The 24,211-nt window shown below is 43.5% G+C and overlaps 1 protein-coding gene across 1 annotated transcript in view; it reads right to left on the bottom strand.

The window, feature by feature from the left end:
- The window catches only part of LOC308314575 (neuronal acetylcholine receptor subunit alpha-7-like), a gene marked incomplete at its 5' end in the record, with an annotated part of 49,504 nt that overhangs the window by 11,145 nt on the left and 14,148 nt on the right, over positions 1 to 24,211 (bottom strand). Inside the window, 3 exons of the mRNA XM_080762205.1 lie at positions 218 to 412; positions 7,663 to 7,830; positions 14,475 to 14,554. Coding sequence (XP_080618331.1) covers positions 218 to 412; positions 7,663 to 7,830; positions 14,475 to 14,554 — 443 coding nt within the window. The remainder of the gene's footprint in view (positions 1 to 217; positions 413 to 7,662; positions 7,831 to 14,474; positions 14,555 to 24,211) is intronic.

The raw sequence follows: 24,211 nt of genomic DNA on the forward strand, positions 1-24,211 counted from the left end.
CTGTACTGTAAGTACACGCACAGTTTTCCAAATTGTAAACCCAACTCTAAAAATCATTATTAACAATACAACATAAATTTCTCTCCCCGGAAAAATGTCCTCACAATGTCTCACTTCCTGTATACTTTTAGGGACGTTTGGCCCTCAAGAGTATATCAATATATACTTACACACTATATAAATGCACCATTTATTATTTCTACAGTACATCACTCACCCAGTGATATCTTCTCTCCAGAGTCGGCAGGCAGCAGGAAGACGAGCAGAGCCAGGGTGGAGATCAGGACACAGGGGATGAGCAGGTTGAGGCCGTAGTACAGCGTCCTCCTCCTCATCACCACCGTGAAGGTCACGTCAGGATAGGGCTCCTTGCAGCAGTCGTAGAAACGCTCGTTACGGCGGCCTGGGACCTCTGGACGACACACACACACACACGCACCCACACACACACCCACACACACACACACACACACACACACACACACACACACACACACACACACACACACACACACACACACACACACACACACACACACACACATTCAGACAGATGAGATCGATAGGCCGATAGAGAGATCCATACACAGACAGACTGTCACGTGTAGGTGAGGTAAGGGCCCAAACGCAGGACAGCCAGGCATGTTGTGTTCAAACCCAGGCAAGAATTGGTGTTTTAATACAGAAGACAGGTGAACATGAACAACTTAAAACAGACTGAAACAGGATACAATGACTCAAGGACTGACTGGGGAACAAGACTGATAAACACATGAGGGTTGATTACAAAATGAGACACAGCTGGAGCAAACAAACATAGAACCATGAAAACTAGACCAGGGAACAATACATAGAAATACAAGACCTAGACTGTACAATGAATGACAAAAGTCTGTGACTGTGACACAGACAGATAAATATAGACAGACCGACAGATAGAGAGACAGACAGACACAAAGACAGACAGGCAGACAGACATTTTATATTATAAGGAAATGCAAAGTCATATTCTTGGTTTGTGGTTTTTAACATTACAGACTGTTATCATTCTCGCTTGGCTCAAAAAAAGAGTACTGTCCCTCTTCCGCTGGAAATTAATACTAATACTAAATACTAATTCTAAAAATAATATTCGAATATATTCGGGCCACTGTTTAATGTCCTGGCAGGTCCTAGAGGAATGCAGCAGAGCCGGGTTTGAAGCCGACGGTCACGTGTGATAATGGTCGACTGGCTTTTTACTGCTGCAGTCGCACTGTAATGTACGGCTTCCACTTCATTACGCAGCAGTATGCCAATAAACACATCCTTCCCACAGCACCAGCACCCAACACAAGCACGCACGCGCACATGCACACAGAAACACACACACGCACATGCACACACACACACGCACGCACGCGCACACGCACACACACAGACACGCGCACACACACACACACACACACACACACACACACACACACACAAAATACCCCCTCCGGTATCTTTAGCTGTGTTCAAATGTTTAATGTTTTCCTGCGCCTGTAGTGTTACACATTGATTCCAGAGGCACCATAGACTGTTTTTTTTTAATATAAATAAGTGCATTTCTAGTGGGAAGTAAAACGAATAAAAAAATAATAATTAAGCTCCTTTTGAAATAGTGTTTGGCTCAAGTACCATTCTTCTTCCTGCAGACAGGCTCACTTTGAATCGACCTGCTGGAGAGGATAATAGTTCTGCTTGGGTGCCATAGCAAAACCACAAAACCGTGTGCAGTTTACTGAGGAAAAGTAAAACTGGCGAGAGGGCAGCTTTAAAGAAATACTGTACATTTCTCCGTTCCGTTTCCAATCCAATCCACTTTATTTCTATATAGTCAGAGCATGATGATCATCATCATCATATCATACTATAATTAACGCTCCGGTTCGGACCGGTCTCTATCCTTTTATTACTCGATGATCATCACTCACAAATGTGATGAGGTCAGCACATTCAGGCACATTCATTTGGGCAAGTGGTTATTGTAACAGACCCAGAGAAGGCTAAACTTTTATTTTGAAGCGCCTGGCCGGAGGCGGAAGTCAGCTTTTTCCGGCTGTCACAAGAGAGGGCTATTTAAGTCCATCTTAGCATGCACAGGGCAGGACTTGTTTGGCATGGACGGACGGTACGGGGAATCGCACAAACAAGTCATGTTTGGTGTGATCCCCATGGACATGGACAATGGGAAAACTTGTCATGTAACTTCTAGAGAACACAAGAACGGACCTTGAGAGAAACAACTGGTTCAATCTCAATGATTTAGCGCCTAGCTGGAAGGGGGAGAGGTATTTGTTTGGATGTTTTCTCTGTACATTGTTGTTCACTTCACTAGATGTTATTATAATTGTTATATTGAGTTTTATGGTCTCAATCTATTGTTTAATGTGTATTGTTATGGTGGGCTGGTGGTTTATGAGTCAGGTTCAGGATGCATTTATTGTATTAATAATTAGAAATGTAATGGGAAATGTGCAATTCATTTGATGTAGTTTTATGAAATGTACTGATCTGTATTGTGACTTGTGAGGTTGTTGATGCAGTGTTTATTTGATTTTTGATGTATTATATGTTTTGCTTTCAGTTTTCACGTTGATTTACTACAATAAAAGCTGGGTCCGCTACAGTGAAAGTTTTACCCAAATGGCCTCATCATCTCTACACATCTTCACCTGCTGTCTACTCTACACCTGAAATAAAATGGACTCCACTCACTCTCTGAGGGATCACCCGAGCTCAACATCATCAATCCGGTTGACTAGATCTGGTAAACGGTAGCACGAACACTAGAAAACGGAACATGCACACAAGGTCAGGACTCAGGACAACAAAAATAGACTATATGGAAAAGGAACTGAACCTTTAGTTAAAAACGGACATAGCCGGCAAGGGCTATGGCCAAATTTAGCCCAAGGAGTGTTTTCGTGCAAAACTAATGCTTGGAATGGATTCAGAATCATGAAAACCCCCTAGTTTGACATGTCACATGCTACTTAAAGCATAATGAAATTTGAAACATTTTGCCTTATAATGGTTGTTGATGTACCCCAACTTTCAAATGCTGTCAAAAATTCCCCTAGGGTGGTTGAATAGAAACCAATGTGGGATATGTTAGTAGACACCATTACAAACACATTAGTGAAGAAAATTCTTGGTAAGAAATGTATTCCCAGATTTGACAAAGTACTGCAAAGAAAATGTGAGAACTAAATACACTGTATACCGGCAGGCTAATACACATAGAAATAACAGCAAAATCACACCGCAAAAATAAACAAAATAAACAACAAGGGTGTCTCCCTTTACTCACTGACGAATACAAGACATGGCAGCGTCAGTAGACAGTGAAACAAAAACAACATAGACCAGATAAAAACAGGATTAAAAGCCAAGATATAAATGTGGGTCTTAAGGCGAGATTTAAGGGGGAGAGCGTTCCATAATGTGGGGGCTACAACAGGCTCCATGGTGGGGTCCAGTTTGATATGGGAGGGGCAGAGTGTTCCATACCAACAGGCTCCATGGTGGGGTCCAGTTTGATATGGGAGGGGGAGAGCGTTCCATACCAACAGGCTCCATGGTGGGGTCCAGTTTGATATGGGAGGGGGAGAGTGTTCCATACCAACAGGCTCCATGATGGGGTCCAGTTTGATATGGGAGGGGGAGAGCGTTCCATACCAACAGGCTCCATGATGGGGTCCAGTTTGATATGGGAGGGGGAGAGCGTTCCATACCAACAGGCTCCATGGTGGGGTCCAGTTTGATATGAGAGGGGGAGAGCGTTCCATACCAACAGGCTCCATGATGGGGTCCAGTTTGATATGGGAGGGGGAGAGCGTTCCATACCAACAGGCTCCATGATGGGGTCCAGTTTGATATGGGAGGGGGAGAGCGTTCCATACCAACAGGCTCCATGGTGGGGTCCAGTTTGATATGGGAGGGGGAGAGCGTTCCATACCAACAGGCTCCATGGTGGGGTCCAGTTTGATATGGGAGGGGGAGAGTGTTCCATAATGTGGGGGCTACAACAGGCTCGGTCACCTCTGGTCTTTAAGAGTTTTTCTTTCCCTTTTTCTATGTACCTCTACATCAACATCATTTTTCGAGATGCTTCCGCCAGACTTCCCGGTCCTTCATTGCCACCCCCAGTTCCTGCCTACTGAAGCATGTGTCCCTAGCGATGACATCAGGGAACGACAGCTTTCTACCTCTGGTCCGCCCTGAGGCAGGACTCCAGAGAAGAAGAGAAGATATAACCTCATTGTCAGCTCTGTAGCAGCTTAGCCGGCAAACTGTGTTCTTCTGGATCGGACCAGTGAAGAAACACAGGGAAGGTTGCCGTACATTAGATTAGTCGATGGGTGGCTCTTCCAAGACAGATTTTGCGCTCTCATAGGAAGGCGGGTGTAAGTGCCATCCAACCGATTCTCTTGTTTCTTTGAAAGTGTCCATGTCTCGGAGCCATAGAGTAGAATCAGCTCAACGGTCGTCCTAAATATTTTATTTGATGCATCATCAAACATCAAATGTGTTCATTCTAAGGACACCAGGTCTCTGGCCTTTCAACTTCTTACTGTTGCTGATCTAAAAACAGAAGATGATTCTACTGTTCTGCTGTCTTTGTGAGTGTCTGTCAGTTAAAGATGCAGTCCAAAGATGTGTACACACACACACACACACACACACACACACACACACACACACACACACACACACACACACACACACACACACACACACACACACACACACACACACACACACACACACACACACACACACACACACACACACACACACACACACACACACACCAAATGTATTTGACAGAAAAGATGAGACCTAGGCTGTGCTGCTGGTCTCACAATCATCACAGTGAATATAATTGGTATTACAAAGAAACCTAGCGAGCCACCATCAATAGCCCCAATTTGAAAATAGCAATTCAACAAACGGGTGGAAAATCAACTGTACCCAAGTACCAGGCACACGTCTAATAAAGAATACAGTATGCTAAACCAAATAATAAGGCAGGACAGAGTATGACCCACACCAAACAGAATAAGTTAAAGGACTACTTCACCCCTTTTCAACCTATCTTCATACAATTGGTCCTCACTAATGATCATGATAAAATACCACAATTTGTTTCTACTCAGTCCGTGTCTCTGTGGGCAGTTCAGAAACCTGTCCACTAGTGACATCATCGATCCAATCTAATAGAAACTGCAGGCTTTCTATTCCTGAAAAATTGCAATGCGAAAATGGAAGCCATCGTTCTCACGATAATAAAAATCCAAATATATATATTTCTTAAATCTTGTTTTTAAAGAAATTGCCCAACGACGATGTCACTGGTGGACGGGTTTCTGAACTGCCCACAGCCCTCCTATGATAAACAGACCAAGTAGAGAAGAATTGTGGTATTTTATCATGAACATTAATGAGGCCCAATTATATGATAACATAGGTTGAAAAGTGGTGAAGTGGTCCTTTAAGTATGGTACAAACAGTACAAGATCAAACCAGCAGGAAACACAGCGAAGCCCCTTTGATGTCGTCTGATCCATGGCTCAATAAACACACAGCTGTGTACCATGGCGTGTGCAGGCTTTTATACAGTATTGTTGCTGTCGGGTGGAAACCTCACGTCCAAAACGGCTAGTTTTTCAGGATTCTGATTCTAAAGTAGCAAAGAATAGCAGATCTACAAGCTCAAAACGTGGTGCGATGTGCCACGTTTTCAGATGCTACTAGATGCTACTATTGTCTGTTGCCATGGTATGTTGACATGGATCATTAATTTATGAAGAAAACATCAATATGGAGATACAAGGTGTGTGTGTGTGCGTGTGTGTGTGTGTGTGCTGTATGTATATTGGGTGAGATTGAGCATGGACAGAAGGAAATATGTGACGCGCTCAGCTTACTGTGATTTTCAATTTAGCTGCTGTGAATGGACCATTGGCTGAGCTGTATATCTGTGGAGGGGGTCCTCTCTCTCTCTCCATTCCATATTATGTCTGTCACTGGTTTGTACAAATGGAGGCACTTTGCTTTGGGGAGCAGAACTTTGGTCATTAAACAGGGAGAGGGACTCTGTTTTACTGGAATGGCTGTGTACAGTCAGTCTGCTGTCTGTCTGTCTTATGCTGTTACCCTTTACAATGTCTGTTATAATGTACCCAATGTCTCCTTACGTCAGCATACGAAGATCCGGTTGTCCAGAACCAGTCCAACCAATATTGTTAATGATCTACAGTACTATCATTGTGTGTGTGTGTGTGTGTGTGTGTGTGTGTGTGTGTGTGTGTGTGTGTGTGTGTTCCATGCTGATGTAAGACCAGGACAAGCAGACCAGAGTTCGTAATATAATTGCAATTTTCTGCCTGAGATCATGAGATACTGTACATACACATTACACACACACACACTGGTTGGACTGGTGGTTCTGGACAACCGGATCTCCGTATGCTGACGGATATGCCCATATACTCAGGCGCGGCGATATAGGAGCAGTATAGAGGCATTGCCTCAGGGCCCGCGGGGGGAGGAGGGCCCGGCCGGCCGGCCGCTCCGATGCGTGGTAGTAAACTGTATACTCTCTCTCTCTCTCTGACTCTCTCTCCCACAAACACGCTGTTAAGTTACCGCGACTAAGACTACATTTCCTGTCAATAATAAGCAGTGTAAAATGTAGTTCATTGGGAGGTAAAGGGAGACGCTTTACTGAGAAGGGCCCTTCACGGCGCAGGCAGGAAATAGAGTGTTTAAACTGGGCTGCTTGGCTGCACGTTAGAGTAGACGGATTACTCTGGTCTGTCCGCTGTGGCTGTATACAGTTGTTAGCCCTGCTCTGCAATCGCCTGATAAAGTTGTTGTCAATCTTGCCTTAGGGCCCGTGGCACATTCCAGCCGCCACTGCATATACTGTAGTGTACAGTATAGGGTATCCGACCAAGTCGAAGGTTATAATAGTTTGGAATGAATTCTGTATTGGCCATATATGGAGCGTGTCATGAGGCGTAACTGACTAACTGACTGACGGGAGATGCAGGTTTTCATAGTAAACTGTGACCTACAGTCGCAATAACCTTGGTACCACCGCGGTTGGGCCCGGCCCTAACTGGGCCCTAATTGGGCCAGCTCGAACAATTACCATCATTTAGGCCCCAAAACCCTGAAAAGGGGGTTATTATGCGCTTAATGTCCTCAAAGTCAAGCTTTGAACTGAGCAGATTGGACTTTCTGTTCTAGAGATAATGATTTCGATTTTCTAGTGGGTTTCGTGGGGTCGAGTAGGGTCGGGCAGAATTTGAGAACTCTAGCACACACAGACACACAAACACGCGCGCACACACACAGACACACACACACACACACACACACACACACACACACACACACACACACACACACACACACACACTTGAGCCGTACTGTAGCTTATGTAAGTCAGCCAGCACTGGCTTCAGCAGCAGAAAGCTTTAATTACTATTGGCATAATGATGGAGAACAGAAGACAGACCCTGTAACTGTATGTTCCTGCAAACCCACACAATCTTACACATAGTGCCCCCCCCCCCCCCACACACACACACACACACACACACACTAATTGAATTGTCTCAGTACCTACGAGGTCCCACTCTCCGTTGGCGATGTAACCCGTGATGTCCGCCTCGACCATCTGCAGATCCAGAGACCAGCCTCCATATGTCCATGAGCCAAACTTCAGGTCACAGCGTTGGACGTCGAAAGGAAACCAGCGCACGTCGATGTAGCAGGTGCTCTTAAAGATACCTGGAGGACCAAATGTGTCGTTAGTACTGTTACAAAGGGAGCGTTTAACTTTGTTTCAGGTTCTATGTTCTCTGCTCATGATGTTTAAATCAAGAGCAGAGTTATGAAATATGCTCTGTAAATAAATATTAAACAATATATGTACCACCGTGTGTGTGTGTGTGTGTGTGTGTGTGTGTGTGTGTGTGTGTGTGTGTGTGTGTGTGCAAACTGTGCATACAGTACAGACATACAGTGTCAGCTGTATCAGTCACGGTGGTCCAAGCAATGACCAATAACCTCTTTTGTACTTCAACGTACTCACAGGCCTTTAGACACACTATTTTAGAAACACTGGCTTCAGCAGCAGAAAGCTTTAATTACTGTTTAATTAAAGTGTCTGTTACTGTAGTTACTGTTTAATTAAAGTGTCAGTGGTTGAGTGTAACTCAATGACAACCTCAGTCAGCACTCGGCAAGACACCTCTCGTTGGCAATAATCAGTGATCAATATGATCATTTTAGCCCTGAAATGTTATTCTCAGAGGAGCAGCATATGGACGCAGACAGCGTGACATTTGGCACAGAACCAGCCGAGCTCAGGTGGACTGGGGAGGGTATAGGGTTGGCCTGCCCTCAGCATTTAGCTTCCAGCTGATAGGCTGTGTGTGTGTGTGTGTGTGTGTGTGTGTGTGTGTGTGTGTGTGTGTGTGTGTGTGTGTGTGTGTGTGTGTGTGTGTGTGTGTGTGTGTGTGTGTGTGTATTAAACCAGAAAATCATAACTCCAACCTGACCTCTCTCTCTGTCTCTCTAGCTCACGCTCACGCACACACACACACGCACACACACACACACACACACACACACACACACACACACACACACACACACACACACACACACACACACACACACACATTTTATTTAACCTTTATTTAACCAGTAAAAACACATCTCTTTTGCATTACACATGACATACGTCCTATTGAGACATCTCCGCCTCACTCGTTTCACCCCGATCAATCACTGGATTGACATAACGACACTGTGCTAAAGGTCATGAAGTGAATTTACTGGCCTGTGAGGACTGTCTGCCCCCATGAAAAGACACACAAAGACAGCTTACTGTCGGAACACAGAGATGCACAAAGACAGCTTACTGCCGGAACACAGAGATGCACAAAGACAGCTTACTGCCGGGACACACAGGACAAACAGTGTGTGTTCATACATATCGCTGTTGTCGTCAGGCAGAAACCTCTTTTTTTTGTGCCTTTATTTTATATATTTTTATGGAGGGACAGACAGTAGGCTGACAGGAAATGGGGAGAGAGATGCAGTAAAGGCCGTTGGGATTGGGAGTCGAACCCATGGCACACTGCCAGACTGGATTACCAGCCAAGGTGCCTGGACCATTGAGCCATGGCCCAGGCCAGGCAGAAACCTCTTATGTCCATCTTTTTATGTTTTTCTTTCGTAAATTAATATGCTACTTCACCATTACCACTGTGTCACACAAAAGTAGCTAAATGTGTCGATCTCAGTAGGTATGCTATTTGTTTTTATTTGAATTCTAAAACGTTAGGTTTTACTGAGGTTAAGGTTAGGAATAAGGTTAGGTTTAGGCATAGTTTACTGAGGTTACGTTTAGGAATGCCAGGCAGAGCGGTCCCGCCGGCTGTAGTGTACGCCCGAGGCAACTGTGTTGCGCTGTGGAATTCAACTGAGCTCAGACACATGCTCTGCCTGAATGCATAAGTGCACTGGCATTGTATGTACTTTAGTCAGTTACATTCACAATGCTGCAGTATAAACCTTTCTATAGTTGGTCAATATTATTAGCTACCTACTGTAGTACGAACTAACACAGTCTTGTAGACCAGATGTCGGCAAACCTTTTTGAAATGAAGTGCCATATTTTGATTTTCCATATCAAATATAATATGACACCACACCAAAATAAAATATTTCCAAGATATTTTCATTGTCCATGGTGCAGACTTGTGTGCCCACTGCCTATACGTGACAAAATGACCTATTGTGTCAGTGGGTGCTTCAGCCACCAAGCACTCCCAGGGGTCGACGCCACTGACAGTACCTGTACAAAAGGCCCAGATTGAAATGGACAATTAAGTCACATCCAGTGCAAGTGTGATTATTAGCACAGGGTCACCGTGCACTTGATGAGAGCTTTCATTCACTTCAGAACAAGCACAGGAGAGGAGAACATGCCAGCAACAGAGCTGAACATTTCTATCTTATTTAGTCTGTTTTACTGTGTTACCAGTCGACTACCTGTCAAATGTTTATGTTGTGTGCGTCACTGACCCAAAGTAAGTTACCAACATTACTGTTATTTGGTTCTGATTCATGTAAATGACAAGACTATTTCCCCATGTCAATGTGGCAAACCATGTGTTAATATGACAATATAGTTCCCTTATGTTATATTTGATGATGGTGATACTTTCCTGTCATGAAGCTGATATACTTAAGTGATTCTTCGAATACTTAACTGCTTTGTACATGGTGTATATTGTAGTGTTGCTTACTTGCTTTGTGGAGTAAGTACTGTTTGTAGTTATGGAGGAGTTTGCTATTGTAAAGGAAAGGAAAGGTACTATGTTTACCCAGGGTAACTGGACTAAGCTCAAGAACTTGTTTACAGCCAGGCCCTGCTCATAGAACATTTCATGGTAGGGGTTCAATGCCTTGTCCAAGGGCACTTCAGTGGTGGTAATTTTAACGTGCCGGTCCGGGGATACGAACTAGCGACCTTCCGATATCAAGACCGCTCCGCAAACCGTTCGGCCACCGCTGCCACACTAAGCAATGCATACTATATATTGTGATCTCCTTTGTCTCCCTCCCTCCTTTAGAACCACATACATACCACAGACAAAGATTATTGTGTCTTGCCAATCTACCTGCTCCTTAATTGTGCTGTGCTACATTCAACAAAGACTGTGCCTACGAGCAACACTCCATCCTTGTCTCCTTGTGTGAATTCTTACCAATTCCCTGTGGCGAAAACTACTGCCCTACCCTACCTAGTTAGAGTGTCTGCCCTGACACTGGGATGTTGGGGCTCGATCCCCGGCTGGGTCATAACAAAGAGTGTAAAAATGGGACCCATTTTTTCCATTTCCATTTTTGCTAAGCAGCAAGCTATATATGCCTAGATGATTTTGATTTATATTAGGACAAATTCGCGCGACTGTAAAAACGAAACGGAAGTGGGGAGGAGGCTCCACTTCCACTTCACTCCGCTTTATATTTTACTCATGATAGAACTTCCGTTGCTCCAGACTGTTTGATGGAAGCATTTGGAAATTGCGAGAGGCAACAGTCTGGCAACGCGTAATCTGAGTTCCCAGAAGTTTTATTTTTCGCCACTAGGCGGGCGAGAAAAAAGGAACTTCTGGGAAAAAGGAACGTATCCCTGTGAGGGAAGTACGTTGCGCTCAGAATCTGAGCGGACACTCCCCTTTCCGGTCTGAAGCACTGTGCATACCATGAAAATAGTCCGAAGGGAATCCAATTCCAAATTGAATTGTAGTAGGCCATCACTGCTCAAGGAGCAATTGTTTCCCTTCCGTCTTATTTAGATACTCCATGTGGAACCCGCCCCTGTCTTTTGATTCGCATTTCATTTGAAACGCAACGCACTGGGCCACGCCCCTGCTGCACAGGATCTGAGGCCAATTTTCCTAGACTAGGCAACGCGAGACTAGGTGAGCAATATCTCACCTCCAGCAATCTCCCAGACTCCTTCCCACCCCCCAGTCAGAGTTCAGAGTTTGAATGAATGTACAATAATGTCCAGGATGTAATTTGCATACAGATAAGGGGGTCATAATTTAGACAGAATCCTCTGTCTCACAATGTGTGCCAGTGATCACCCTCCCCTGGCACTCATGTCTAAGGTTACCTACCGTTGTTCCAGAGAAAAGAAAAGCCCTTACTCCAGGCACACTCGCATCATGCCAAGGATATAGACATAATGGGATTTTCTTTTCTCTAGACTCTAGTACTCTACGGAATTGACTTTGGAGAGCACCTTGCTCTCAAAGGACTGCATGGAGGTTACTCTTTTAACCTGTGAGCATCCAGTGTGTTTTGTTCTTGGTCACAGCATTCTCCTGGTGGACAATGGGAGCTGTCCACTTGAGTAGTTAGTCGGCTGCGGGTTAAGTGCCTTGCTCACTGGCACACTGCCAGTAGTTATAGGGGGGGGAAGGGAGCGTTTCTCATTCACTCTCCCCAAACCAATCATTGTCTCAGCTGTTCATAGTGGGTCTCAGCTGCTGTACTGTAGAGCAATATGACCATGGCAGGAGGTCCCTGGGGGACCATTCTGCTAATCTGCTGCTAGAACCCTCCAACGACCCCACTGACCCTCGGCATGACCCCTCTTAACACGAAGATATGTTTACTATGGTTTGTTTGTTTTTATGTACAGTAAGCATTACGTTTTGTAATCGACGTGATAACTGGTTCAGAGCCCAGAAAGCACACCTCAGTGCATGGTGTTGTTTTGCTTCATACACATAATTAAGCCATCATTCAGGACGGGAAAGGACCCCTTTTGATGTTTTGAGCATTATGTAATACTTTAGCTATTGAAAAATAGCAGATGTGCTATTTTTGAAAGTTTTTGAAAATGTGGCACAAATCCTTGAATATACATTTCAGAGGTAACGTTTTTATACTGAAGTCTTTGCTTCTGGGGAGGTTCCTAGAACTACATATTTTCAGATGTGGGTCGGCGACTCGGCGGCCAATTCCATATCATTTTTGGGGTCCTTGACATGAAATAGTTTGAAAACCACTGATACAGAAACATTGTTTTTTCAGAAAACTGTCATGAATTTGGAAGACATTTTGTAGAATCTGGTCTCAGGTCTAAATAGGTGCATATGACCGAACACAGCGAATGCTGTATTGTTGAGTTTGTTGACCAGACAGAGACCCCTAGGGGGGACTCTGTCTGGTCAATGAAGTATGATCTGAGTGGTTAATCAGTCCGAAACAATTTATAACACGAACAGCTGCTCTCCCTGCTATAGAATAGTCATAAATGTCTTTGTTTTTTTGTTTATTTTGTCTTGAGTATAATGTGCAGCCTGAGCCCTGTCCCAGAACTCATTGAACTGAAGGTGAGACAGAAAATAATAAATAGCCCTTTTGTGGGTGGAGAGAGGCAGAAATCTCAAGGACTGGTTGACAATGTGGGAGGGTGTCTGACTCTGCAGGGCAGTGGATCAATTAGGATTCAGAGAGATAAACCGTACGAAAAACAAAGCCCAAATATACACTTCTACACCAACATGGTGAGAAACAACAAAGTGGTCGGATGGAGAGATAATAATGTTGAGCTTTATGCCCCGTCCACACATAGGCATTTTTTTAAATAAACGTTAGCTTTTTATAAACGTAGTTTTTTACATGTGTTTGGGGGAGGGGGTCGCCCACATGCAAACGTGGCCCAAAAAAGTTAATCTTTAAAAAAAACTCGATCACAAAAAAAAGAAACGTCTTGAATATTGTCACCTGTGCTGTGATGGTACTGTTAAATGTGTGTCTTTATTTCTTCATTTTATTGTGATGTTGAAAATGCAGCTGCTCTGATGCAGGACATATTTCAGTCTTGATCTGACAATGAAATCATCATCATCATCACTAAAGTGAAGAAAGAAAAAGCATTTCGACATCATTTCCTGGATGTCTTTTTTTTTACAGACCCTGAATCCTGATCGTTTAAAAAGTATGATCCAGACTTTGTAGGATGAATGTAAAAACAGTGGTGAGTATAATCCCTGTGAAACGATTGCATTGCAGATACAAGGGCTGTGGTTACATGAGGGCTTTTTCATTCAGAATGAAAACTTCAGAATTAATTAATTCAGAAGTAAGTTTTTTGCTGCATGTTTACATGGGAAATGGTCATTCCGAATGAGTGTTTACATGGACAATACTTTTAAATCCCATTATTTCATTCCACATCAGGTTTGGGGCTAGGAAGGCTTCTGATTGGATAGGGGGCGGGGTGGATATGTTTACGTCCAGTGGTGGAAAGTAAATAAGTACATTTACTTTAGTACTCTACTAAAGTAAAAAAAATTGAGGTATTTCTACTTTACTTGAGTATTTCCAATTTCCAATACTTTTACTTCTACTCCACTACATTTCAGGTAAAACAAAATAATAATAATAATAATAATAAAACACTTTTATGCCATATTACTTTATATTTTATGTATCCTGTAGCCTATGAGAGGTTGCTCTCAGAGATGTGAAATTAAACATGTCTAGTTTCTTATAATTAATCGCAAAACAGTAGCATAATATAGCCATACCAATTACATGGAAACAAGCATGCACAGAAAGACCAGAATGAACTTAAATCCAAATGAGTGTTTACATGAGTCCACAATTGTTTCAATAGGATTTAAAAATTTAATAAACCGGTCAATTACATCAGATCTAAGTTTAAATCAGATTGGCCATTTTCATTCCGATTTAAGTTTTTGTAGGTGTTTACATGACAACTTTTAATAGGATTTAACTTTTATTCTGAATGAAAAGGGGATTTAACTGTCCATGTAAACGTAGCCCTTGCAAAGACAATAATAGGATTGAATAGAGAAAAAGCACCTACGTACCTGGGGGCAGATACTGGCAGTAACCTGTGGAGTTGACTAGAACATTGGTGTGAAATGTAGCGTCAAATCTCTCATCAGCACTGTGGAGACAGACAGACAGACAGATAAAGAGATTAGCTGTTAGAGCAGTAAGTGTTGAAGCAGCACTGCTGTTTATCTGTTTATCGCACGTATTCAGTATATACACTGTACACGCACGCAGTGTATGCTGACAAGCATGCACAAACATAAAACGTGAATGAGGGTGTTATGAGTGAGCAGTCGCTCAGTGTAGATTCAGCAACCTCACACACAGGCGTACACACACACACACACACACACACACACACACACACACACACACAGGCACACGTGAACGAGCAAGCACGCATGCACGCTTGCACACACACACACACACACACACACACACACAGTAAATTGTCCTGTTTCCTCAAAGTAGATGTTATGACTTGCATTACACACACACACACGCGCACACCACACGGGGGCGCGTGCAGAATCCCAAGGACTAACAGTGTGTCCTGCCGCTGCCAGATAATGTATCATGCTGCTCCTGATGCAACCGCTCCATAAATCTAAGTGGTTGTGGATGTGCTCCTTCCTGTAGCACCCGCTTAGAGACTACAGCACCACTCAGCAACTCTCTGCCCTGTGGATGTGCTCCTGAATGTAGCACCCAGTTAGAGACTACAGCACCGCTCAGCAACTCTCTGCCCTGTGGATGTGCTCCTAAATGTAGCACCCAGTTAGAGACTGCAGCACCGCTCAGCAACTCTCTGCCCTGTGGATGTGCTCCTTCCTGTAGCACCCTGTTAGAGACTGCAGCACCACTCAGTCCATCTCAGCACCACACTGAGACAGACTGAATCCGTTTCATTGGAACCGTTTCCTGGTCCCCGATGGCCATGATTCACCCGAGATTCAACAGCGCACCCGGGTACACTTGCATAACACACTTTAATCCTCCAGACGGCGGTGTGCTTGATGGCTGGCGCGCACGGACACTGACCATCAACTCTGCGACATTGTATCCAATAAATCCAGACACACTGCATTGCAATGCCTCTTTGTCGTTATACTACTTCAATGTCAGCCGGCCTGCTATTCACTGTGTCAGTCAGTTCTGTGCTCCAGTGTCGTGTTTGATATTAGTTTGCTATGGATTCTACTTTGGAAAGTATGCCAAGCAAAGCCCAAGAGCCACGTGTAGTCCGCAGAATAAGATCAGCACGTACTGCGGTGCTGCGTGTATACGCAGTTTCAACATGAGACGGGCGGCGTTGAGAAATGCGTTGGTGTTACGCGTCGTGCAGCGTCTCTGTGTGGGTTTTTTTGTTGACACTTGGCTCGTCGACTAGAGATCATGTCACGTTCTAAAAAAAACAGTCCACTTCCTTCTTTAGGTACGCATGCATTCACATTGGAACGATCCGTATCTGAATACACTTCAACGGTCCAGAGACCCGCCCCCCATGCGGTCACGGAGACGGTTGGGTGATCCGCTCCCGGGAACGGTACGCATCATTCACACTACCATAACATCTGCCAAGTGGTCCCAAGTGCGCAACCGGGACCATAGTGTGAATCACCCCTAAGAGACACCCAGATCAACCTCCCATGTCTGTCTGAGAGCAGAGGAGTTTGTTTTTGAGTGGTGCAACTCCAAGGAACAGCAATGTCCGTGTTGTTCACCTATATGTGTCCGCCTATGTGACGTTAATGAGCACCAGTATGACTATGAGTACCAGTAGGGGCGCTGTTGTGCCAGAAACAGAGAGAGAGACAGTGCTGCACTGTTGCCTGCTAATGAGAGAGAGAGAGAGGGGGGGGGGGGGAGAGTGGAGTTGCACCACTCAGTTCACACGGGTGTGATTTAAGTGGAATAAGGAATAAGTACTGCATTTTAAAAGCCACCTAAATTGTGAGTGGAAGTGGAACATGTTTCTTTCATTGTCTGTCAGCATGTCACACTATGTGCGTAAATCTCCAAATCCCGACTCTCGACTTTTCTCTCAATATAATAAAAAAATTATAGACACTTTAGACTTTACCATTGCTCTGGCGACTTGGCAAGTCCTGCACAGCAGGAATAGCAGAGTCAGACCTACTGTATATAGAAGTGTCCACAACCACTTGTGAGCTTGTAGAGTGGCTATATTTTCGAGGTGTATAATAAATGTCACGTTATAATGTAGGCTAATAAAAGTTCACACGCGCACTTGTCGGCATGCAGGCACAGTGACAAATGCAGTCAAGGGTGCGCCCTTTATCATTATTAAATTCAAGAACCGCTGTCTGTCTGTCAGTCAGTCAGTCAGTCAGTCAGTCAGTCTGTCCCTTCCCTAGCATAGAGCAAGACAGCTGCTCGCCTAGAGCGCCTCCTCACAACGCCACAACGCACGGAACCTAGCACCGTGCAGCCCTGTCCTCCAACCTCAATCTGCCCTGCATTACACACACCAAACATTCTAACAATCATCTTAATTACATTAATTTGCGTCAAAAACAACTCATCTCCCCGCAAATCACGTGTCACCAGTGAAATGCATGTTGGGACGGACACTGATTAATACTGGGACACAGTTTTCCACGCAACATTCCCCTTCAATTCTCCAACACACCTCCCCTTTTCCACACCGCCCCCAGGCAGGCATCAGACCTATACATCAAACCCACACGGGGAAATTGGGAAAACAACTCGGACCCATAGTAGCCTACAGCTACTCTTGCGTCCGTCGGCATCACGGCCAACGCGGGGGTTGCATCGCTCGCACATTACCCACACTGAACATCATTTGCTGTTCATATATTCAGAACAAGGGAGGACTAGTTACCTAAACAGGAGAGAGCCATATATGGCGACCCACTGTATAGCCTATTTCCTTCTCACCATTCACACCTCTCTCTCTCTCTCTCTCCTCCATGACCATGAAATGGAGAGCAAAATACAGCACGAGAATATAGTTTCACATGGCTATGCACACACCACGCATAGACTTGTTGTTGCAGGTGTAGCCTACTGCAATGGCATTTGGCCTGGGTCCTTATTTGGTAGGTTAATATCCACAGTTTATCTGTAGCGGTCCGCAATTAACCTCAAGCTTCGCAATCGGCACCAATAAAAAATTAAATCACCAGTCCGCACTGGACTAGTAGGCTGATATATTTATTATTGGATGCAGCAGAGCAGAGCCTTTGCTCGCTGCATATGATGAGTTTTAAAGTTGTTAACAGTGATATATAAACATGAACAATTGGATAGATATCCGAGTTTCCGCATGCAGGCACAATTAAGCTGCATTTCTCACCTAATTATAGTAAAAATGATATGCGCTAATAAGCAGTCACATCATCTTTTCTTAAAAGCTCAGTTTCTTCACTGGCTGTCACAAGAGACTCTTTAAGTCCAGCTTAGCATGCACAGGGCAGGAATTGTTTGGCATGGACGGACGGTACTGGGAATCACACAAACAAGTCATGTTTGGTGTGATCCCCATGGACATGGACAATGGGAAAACTTGTCATGTAACTTCTAGAGAACACAAGAACGGACCTTGAGAGAAACAACTGGTTCAATCTCAATGATTTAGCGCCTAGCTGGAAGGGGGGAAAAAGGTATTTGTTTGGATGTTTTCTCTGTATTGTTGTTCACTTCACTAGATGTTATTTGATTGTTATATTGAGTTTTATGGTCTCGATCTATTGTTTAATGTGTATTGTTATGGTGGGCTGGTGGTTTATGAGTCAGGTTCAGGATGCATTTATTGTATTAATAATTATAAATGTAATGGGAAATTAGTTTTATGAAATGTACTGATCTGTATTGTGACTTGTGAGGTTGTTGATGCAATGTAAGGCCCTCCTGGTTGTCCCTCGTACAAACCTAGTTACCCGGGGTGACCAGGCTTTTGCCGCTCGGGCACCCAGACTGTGGAACGCACTGCCAGTGCACATTAGGGTAGCACCATCCGTCCCCTATTAAAGTCTCGTCTGAAAACCCACCTTTATACAGAGTGTTTTTTAACTACTTAATTAGCCAATTGTACATACATGCTTGCTATTGTTTTGTGTGCCATTATGATTTTGTTACCGTGTTTTTTTTTGTTTTTAATCTTGTTCTGTGCAGCACTTTGGAACTATGTTTTGAAAAGCGCTATACAAATAAAGATCATATCATATCATATCATATTGGTTGTTTATATGTATTATATGTTTTGCTTTCAGTTTTCAAGTTGATTTACTACAATAAAATGGGAAAATTCATCAGTCGAGCTCCAACTCCTTATTGCCAGCTGGGTCCTCTACAGTGAAAACTTTACCCAAATGGCCTCATCATCTCTACACATCTTCACCTGCTGTCTGCTCTACACCTGAAATAAAATGGACTCCACTCACTCTCTGAGGATCACCCAAGCTCAACATCATCAATCCGGTTGACTAGATCTGGTAAACGGTAGCACGAACGACTACAAAACGGAACATACACACAAGGTCAGGACAACAAAAATAGACTATATGGAAAAGGAACTGAACAAAACGATGGAGATTTTGCATAATTTAAAAAAAAAATAATGTTTTAATAATTGATTGAACATGCACGCCATAATATGCTTTGATTTGGGTGTGTTTGTGTTGATTATTGTGTAATTTGTTTAAACTTGAAACATTATTGTACTATAAAAAGATCTATTTTCCCTTCATCTTTCTCCATTTTAGTGTAATAGTATTAGTTTACTATAATTAGAGTAATACACGATAATCAACACACTTAATTTAGAACACACCCAAATCAAATCATAGTACAACATACGTGTTATTCAATCAAAGCAAACGGCATAAACAATATTAGTTTGCCTCTTCTACAAAAATAAAACGTACAAGTTAGTTACAAGGCTGCATTCTGTCGCGCGTGCCAAGCTGTCATTCTCTTGTAGCCTATTATTTATTTCTCAATCTCACCACGGAGTAACCTCGCGTCTCGGAGGACAGTCAAGACGGCCAGTGTCAGTAGACCAATCACAGGCAGGCAGGGCGTTACCATGCCTCAGCCATGCCTATGCTCGGACACAAACGGAATTCACGCCCGCACCCACAGCTGTAGTTGTATGATAAAGGGGAGGGGTTAGGGGAGGGGCTGATAATGTGATGTCACTATATTACTGTTTATTTCATTGGCCCATTTGACTGTCAAGGGTTCAGCCTCCAGGAAGAACCCCTAAATACAAAGTTAATACACCATCGCACATAAAAACGACTCCAGGGTGTCTAATGAAGAACTGTCACCTCATAGACACATGGAAAAACTGGAAAATTGTGGCTCTCCATCTTTAATGATTACTTAATAGACTGACTTTGGCTGAAACTTTATATAATAGCATGTTGTCTAATGAATGAGAGTACTTTCTCTCAGCGTTGGTTTCTCGCCCACACTCATTAAATCCACAAAGGTCAATACCAGTGACAGGCTTTGTGATCCCACGCTCGCAAGTGTGTGTGCGCATGTGCTTGAGCGGCATGCGCGCACGCACGCACACACACACGCACACACACACACACACACACACACACACACACACACACACACACACACACACACACGCACACACACTCCTAAAAACGGCAATGTTAATGAGCTTATGCTTGCCACAACAATTACTCACAACAGTTACTCAGCAGCAAGCAGAAGTATACGTACAGATGACACTGCAAACATTTCCCTGAACTACTGCTGCACTTTGACTCCACACTTGGGAGGATTTATTTTTCTTTCATTCTTTTTTTTTTGGGGGGGGGGGGGGGGGGGGGTCTTATACTGTAACTGGGTTTTTATATTCCTGTTCTCTTTTGCTGTCAAGGAATGAGTACATTCAACGTGAATTGAGTACGTGAGGTTGTTAGTAAAGTATTCAATCAATCAATCAATCACTGTTTATAGTACGAATACAGGAGGGGAAAAAAAGTAAATGCACGAGCAGGGATTTGCCATTACAATCATTTCCAGTAGGTGTACGCTTACAACCAACTAACATATCGGAACAGATCCTACGATAAGACGAGCTATTAAGTGATCACGTATTATCTGTGACAGTGAAAACAAGGCAGTTTTTGGTAGTAGGGGCTGATATCACAATGTAATGAGCTGCATTAGATTGTTTACTGAGTCGCAACAGAAGAGCTGAAAATAAACCCAGGAGCTGAAAGCTACTGTGACATCCACACGCTGTCAGCAGACTACACAACACCTTGCTTGAGTTCCTTCATATCCATATTCACGCATGTTTCACACTTGGGAGCTGCCCAGTAGGCCAGTGCAACTACAGTATACTGTTGGTCACTATGAGCTGCCCAGTACAAACCACAGTCTTCTACTGTTGGTCACTATGAGCTGCCCAGTACAACCACAGTCTTCTACTGTTGGTCACTATGAGCTGCCCAGTACAACCACAGTCTTCTACTGTTGGTCACTATGAGCTGCCCAGTACAACCACAGTCTTCTACTGTTGGTCACTATGAGCTGCCCAGTACAACCACAGTATACTGTTGGTCACTTTGAGCTGCCCAGTACAACCACAGTCTTCTACTGTTGGTCACTATGAGCTGCCCAGTACAACCACAGTCTTCTACTGTTGGTCACTTTGAGCTGCCCAGTACAACCACAGTCTTCTACTGTTGGTCACTATGAGCTGCCCAGTACAACCACAGTCTTCTACTGTTGGTCACTATGAGCTGCCCAGTGCAACCACAGTCTTCTACTAATTGGTCACATGGGAGCTGTTCAGTACAATCGCAATCTTCTACCTGTAGAATATACAGTAAGTATATATAAACTGCTTGGCTGAAACTATAGCTGTGATATGAATACACAATATGTTATTAGTGTGGTTGCCCTAAGGGTTGTCTGACTATAGTAATTGCCAACTTTATTATTTATTCATTCAGTATAACATGTATCAGACGTCATGTGGGTCAATACATCATCATCATACAGTACTTAGCAAGCTGCTCGAGGGAAATTCCCATAATTCTCTAGTTAATACTCTGTTATATAGATAATATAAAACTGGAATTATGTACTAACTAGAGACAATGTTGAATTATTACGAAATGGAGTGGAGACTAATTATGTTATTAATACAAACTGAAACTGGAGTATGTACTGGAGAATATGTTTTCAATATGAACTGGTGTATACAGTACTGTAGATTCTGTAATGATGTTCTTGCCTTGTGCATTGTGTATTTATTGTCTTGTCTTTTATATTCAGTACAGAGAAGCCAATGGCAGATTTCCTCATGTTTTGGCCATAAAGCTTTATTGTATTCTGCTGTTACCCCAAGCATCGTTACACAGTCCTGTGCCCTCTATTACTTTCAGCTTTAGCTGTAGTGTTCATGATTTATATAGCTCATAAATTATTCTGTGCATTCCTGTTCCTGTTCGCTACAACAGGTTCATGGTCCGTTGGTCTGTACAGTACAGTACAGTACAGTACAGCATGTTGCCACACAGCTTCACTAACGACACACCTCCTCTACAGCCGGGATGGAACCGTTGTGGCATAAAGATGTACAGTGCATATACTGTACTGTTCATGTATAATAAACTGAGCTTGTAGATCTGCTATTTTTCAATAGCTAAATTATAACAATGTTTAAAACACCAAAAGGGGTTCCCGCCCAAAATGGGTTAATGTCTATTGGCAGCACAATTGAACAGGTAAAGCTGCCTTTAATGGACTACACCAGGGGTGCCCAAAAGGTAGATCGTGATCTACCAGTAGAGCACAAAGGCAGGTGCAGGTAGACCACATGACATGCCCCGGCCTAAAATATAATTTAAATTATTTAAAAAAACTATTTTTGGCATCTGCCACTTGAATTAAGGTGACTTCGCTTGATTAAAGTGTTTCCTGGCCGTGCACCCAGTAAAATGTTCCAAGAGACTGAGATAGCTGGAGTTGTGCGTGCTTCTTCCTTTCGAAAATGTTCACTTGATTAATAGACATAAAAAAGGGAAGCTCAAAACCCAAAATGCAATATTTTGTTTTCAAGTTTGTGCGAAAGAGTGTTTCGCACAAACATCAGTATTACAAAGTTAATTATACAAGTTATACACCCTACCAATTCCATTTCCGCCCTCTATTTCCCATTCCAAGAGTGTTTGCCAAATTTTTGGTGGGTAGATCTGGTTGAGCTGGTCATTTTGAAAGTAGCTCTCAAGTCGAAAAAAGTGGGGGCACCCCTGGACTACACTGACTAAAGTAGTTCTAATAAAATGACACAACCCACCAAAAGAAAACAGACTTTTTTTATTGCAGTCTTTTATATTGATATATACCCCCCCTACTACTTTGCATAACAACAGCTTTTACTGTTACCTGAGCGCATGTAGCCTATACGGTAAGCATGCACACTTACAGCAGTAGGCTATGGCTCCAGTAGGCTACTGCTACTGTGTGGTGTTCTGCACACAAGAAGAATGGAATGCTGCATCAAAGAACAGATTAATTCGTCCAAACTTCCAAAGCAAACTTTTTAGTTTCGCTAGTGGGCAGTGAAGATGTTTGTCTGACTATTTTAAGTCTACTTTTGTGTTTAGATGACTTCCGCACACCCGGTAGGTAATTTGGAGCAGGTGCGATGATGACGAGGCATATACAATGTGGAAAGGAGAGACACCCGCACACCGCCACTTGCTTGGTTCAGAGCATTTATTTAAGAAGCAACGTTTCGGTCTTGCGACCTTCCTCAGGCTTCAATTCAAAGTGTTTGTGTGTCTAAAACTCTCATTATTCTCACTCTCACTATTTAACAATAGGCTTAGGATATGCAGCTGTTCTGTGTGCATGCCACGATGCGCACATGCACGCACGTGCACGTGCGTGAAAGAAATCACCATGACACCAATGACCAGGAGGCATGCCCAATCTGCCTCCATGGAGGCAAGCCTCCATCGTTCTGACTGTGTGCTGCGTGTGACGATGGTTATGTGTGCGTGCAAAATGCAAATGCTCATATGGCCCTTTCCTCAATTGTTTTAAAGTCCATCAAGTTAATGAATATGAATGAGACCACACGATCTCCATGCCCACAACATCATGTGCTCTCTCTCTGCCTGACCCGTTCCATTTTCATGCCACAGCGGCTTTCATTACACCTGATTTATACTTGGTTGCATGCCACACCACGCAGCAAACTTAGGCGATCAACATGCTCCCAATGCATCGTGCTGAGACTCGTGGTGAGCTTGTAGATCAGCTGTTTTCGTAAATCAGGCAAGCTGCAAACTCTAACTCTACTCTACTGTAACTAGTTACTGTTGGCAGGGGGTAATAAGTAAAGTAATATTACTTTAGAAAAGAATATCGAGTAATATATTACCTTCGTTTTAGTAATAAGCCCAACACTGACAGCATGTGAGGTCTGCTTTCTCGGTACGGTTTCATTTAAGTACTGAGAAGCTTTCTTAGTTATCAAATTGTCACTGGGCCAGGCTCACTAAAACAGATTGTGGTCCTTTTAGAAACCAGAGTGACTCTCAACGATTACTTTTTCAAGGACACAGGCCAGTCCACTCCACATAGTAATTATATTTGTTTTGTCTTTCTGCTGACAGGGTAGGAGAAAGCAACAGAAGGGAAGCTAAAGGGTGCAGACAGATTAGGGGAGCATGTTTAGAAAGCTGAGAGGGAGACAGTGTAGAAGAGACAGACAGGAGAGCTGAGCGTCATGAGACGT

This window comes from Protomyctophum bolini, assembly GCF_963924005.1.
Source record: "Protomyctophum bolini genome assembly, chromosome: 4".
NCBI classification, from domain to species: Eukaryota; Metazoa; Chordata; class Actinopteri; order Myctophiformes; family Myctophidae; genus Protomyctophum; species Protomyctophum bolini.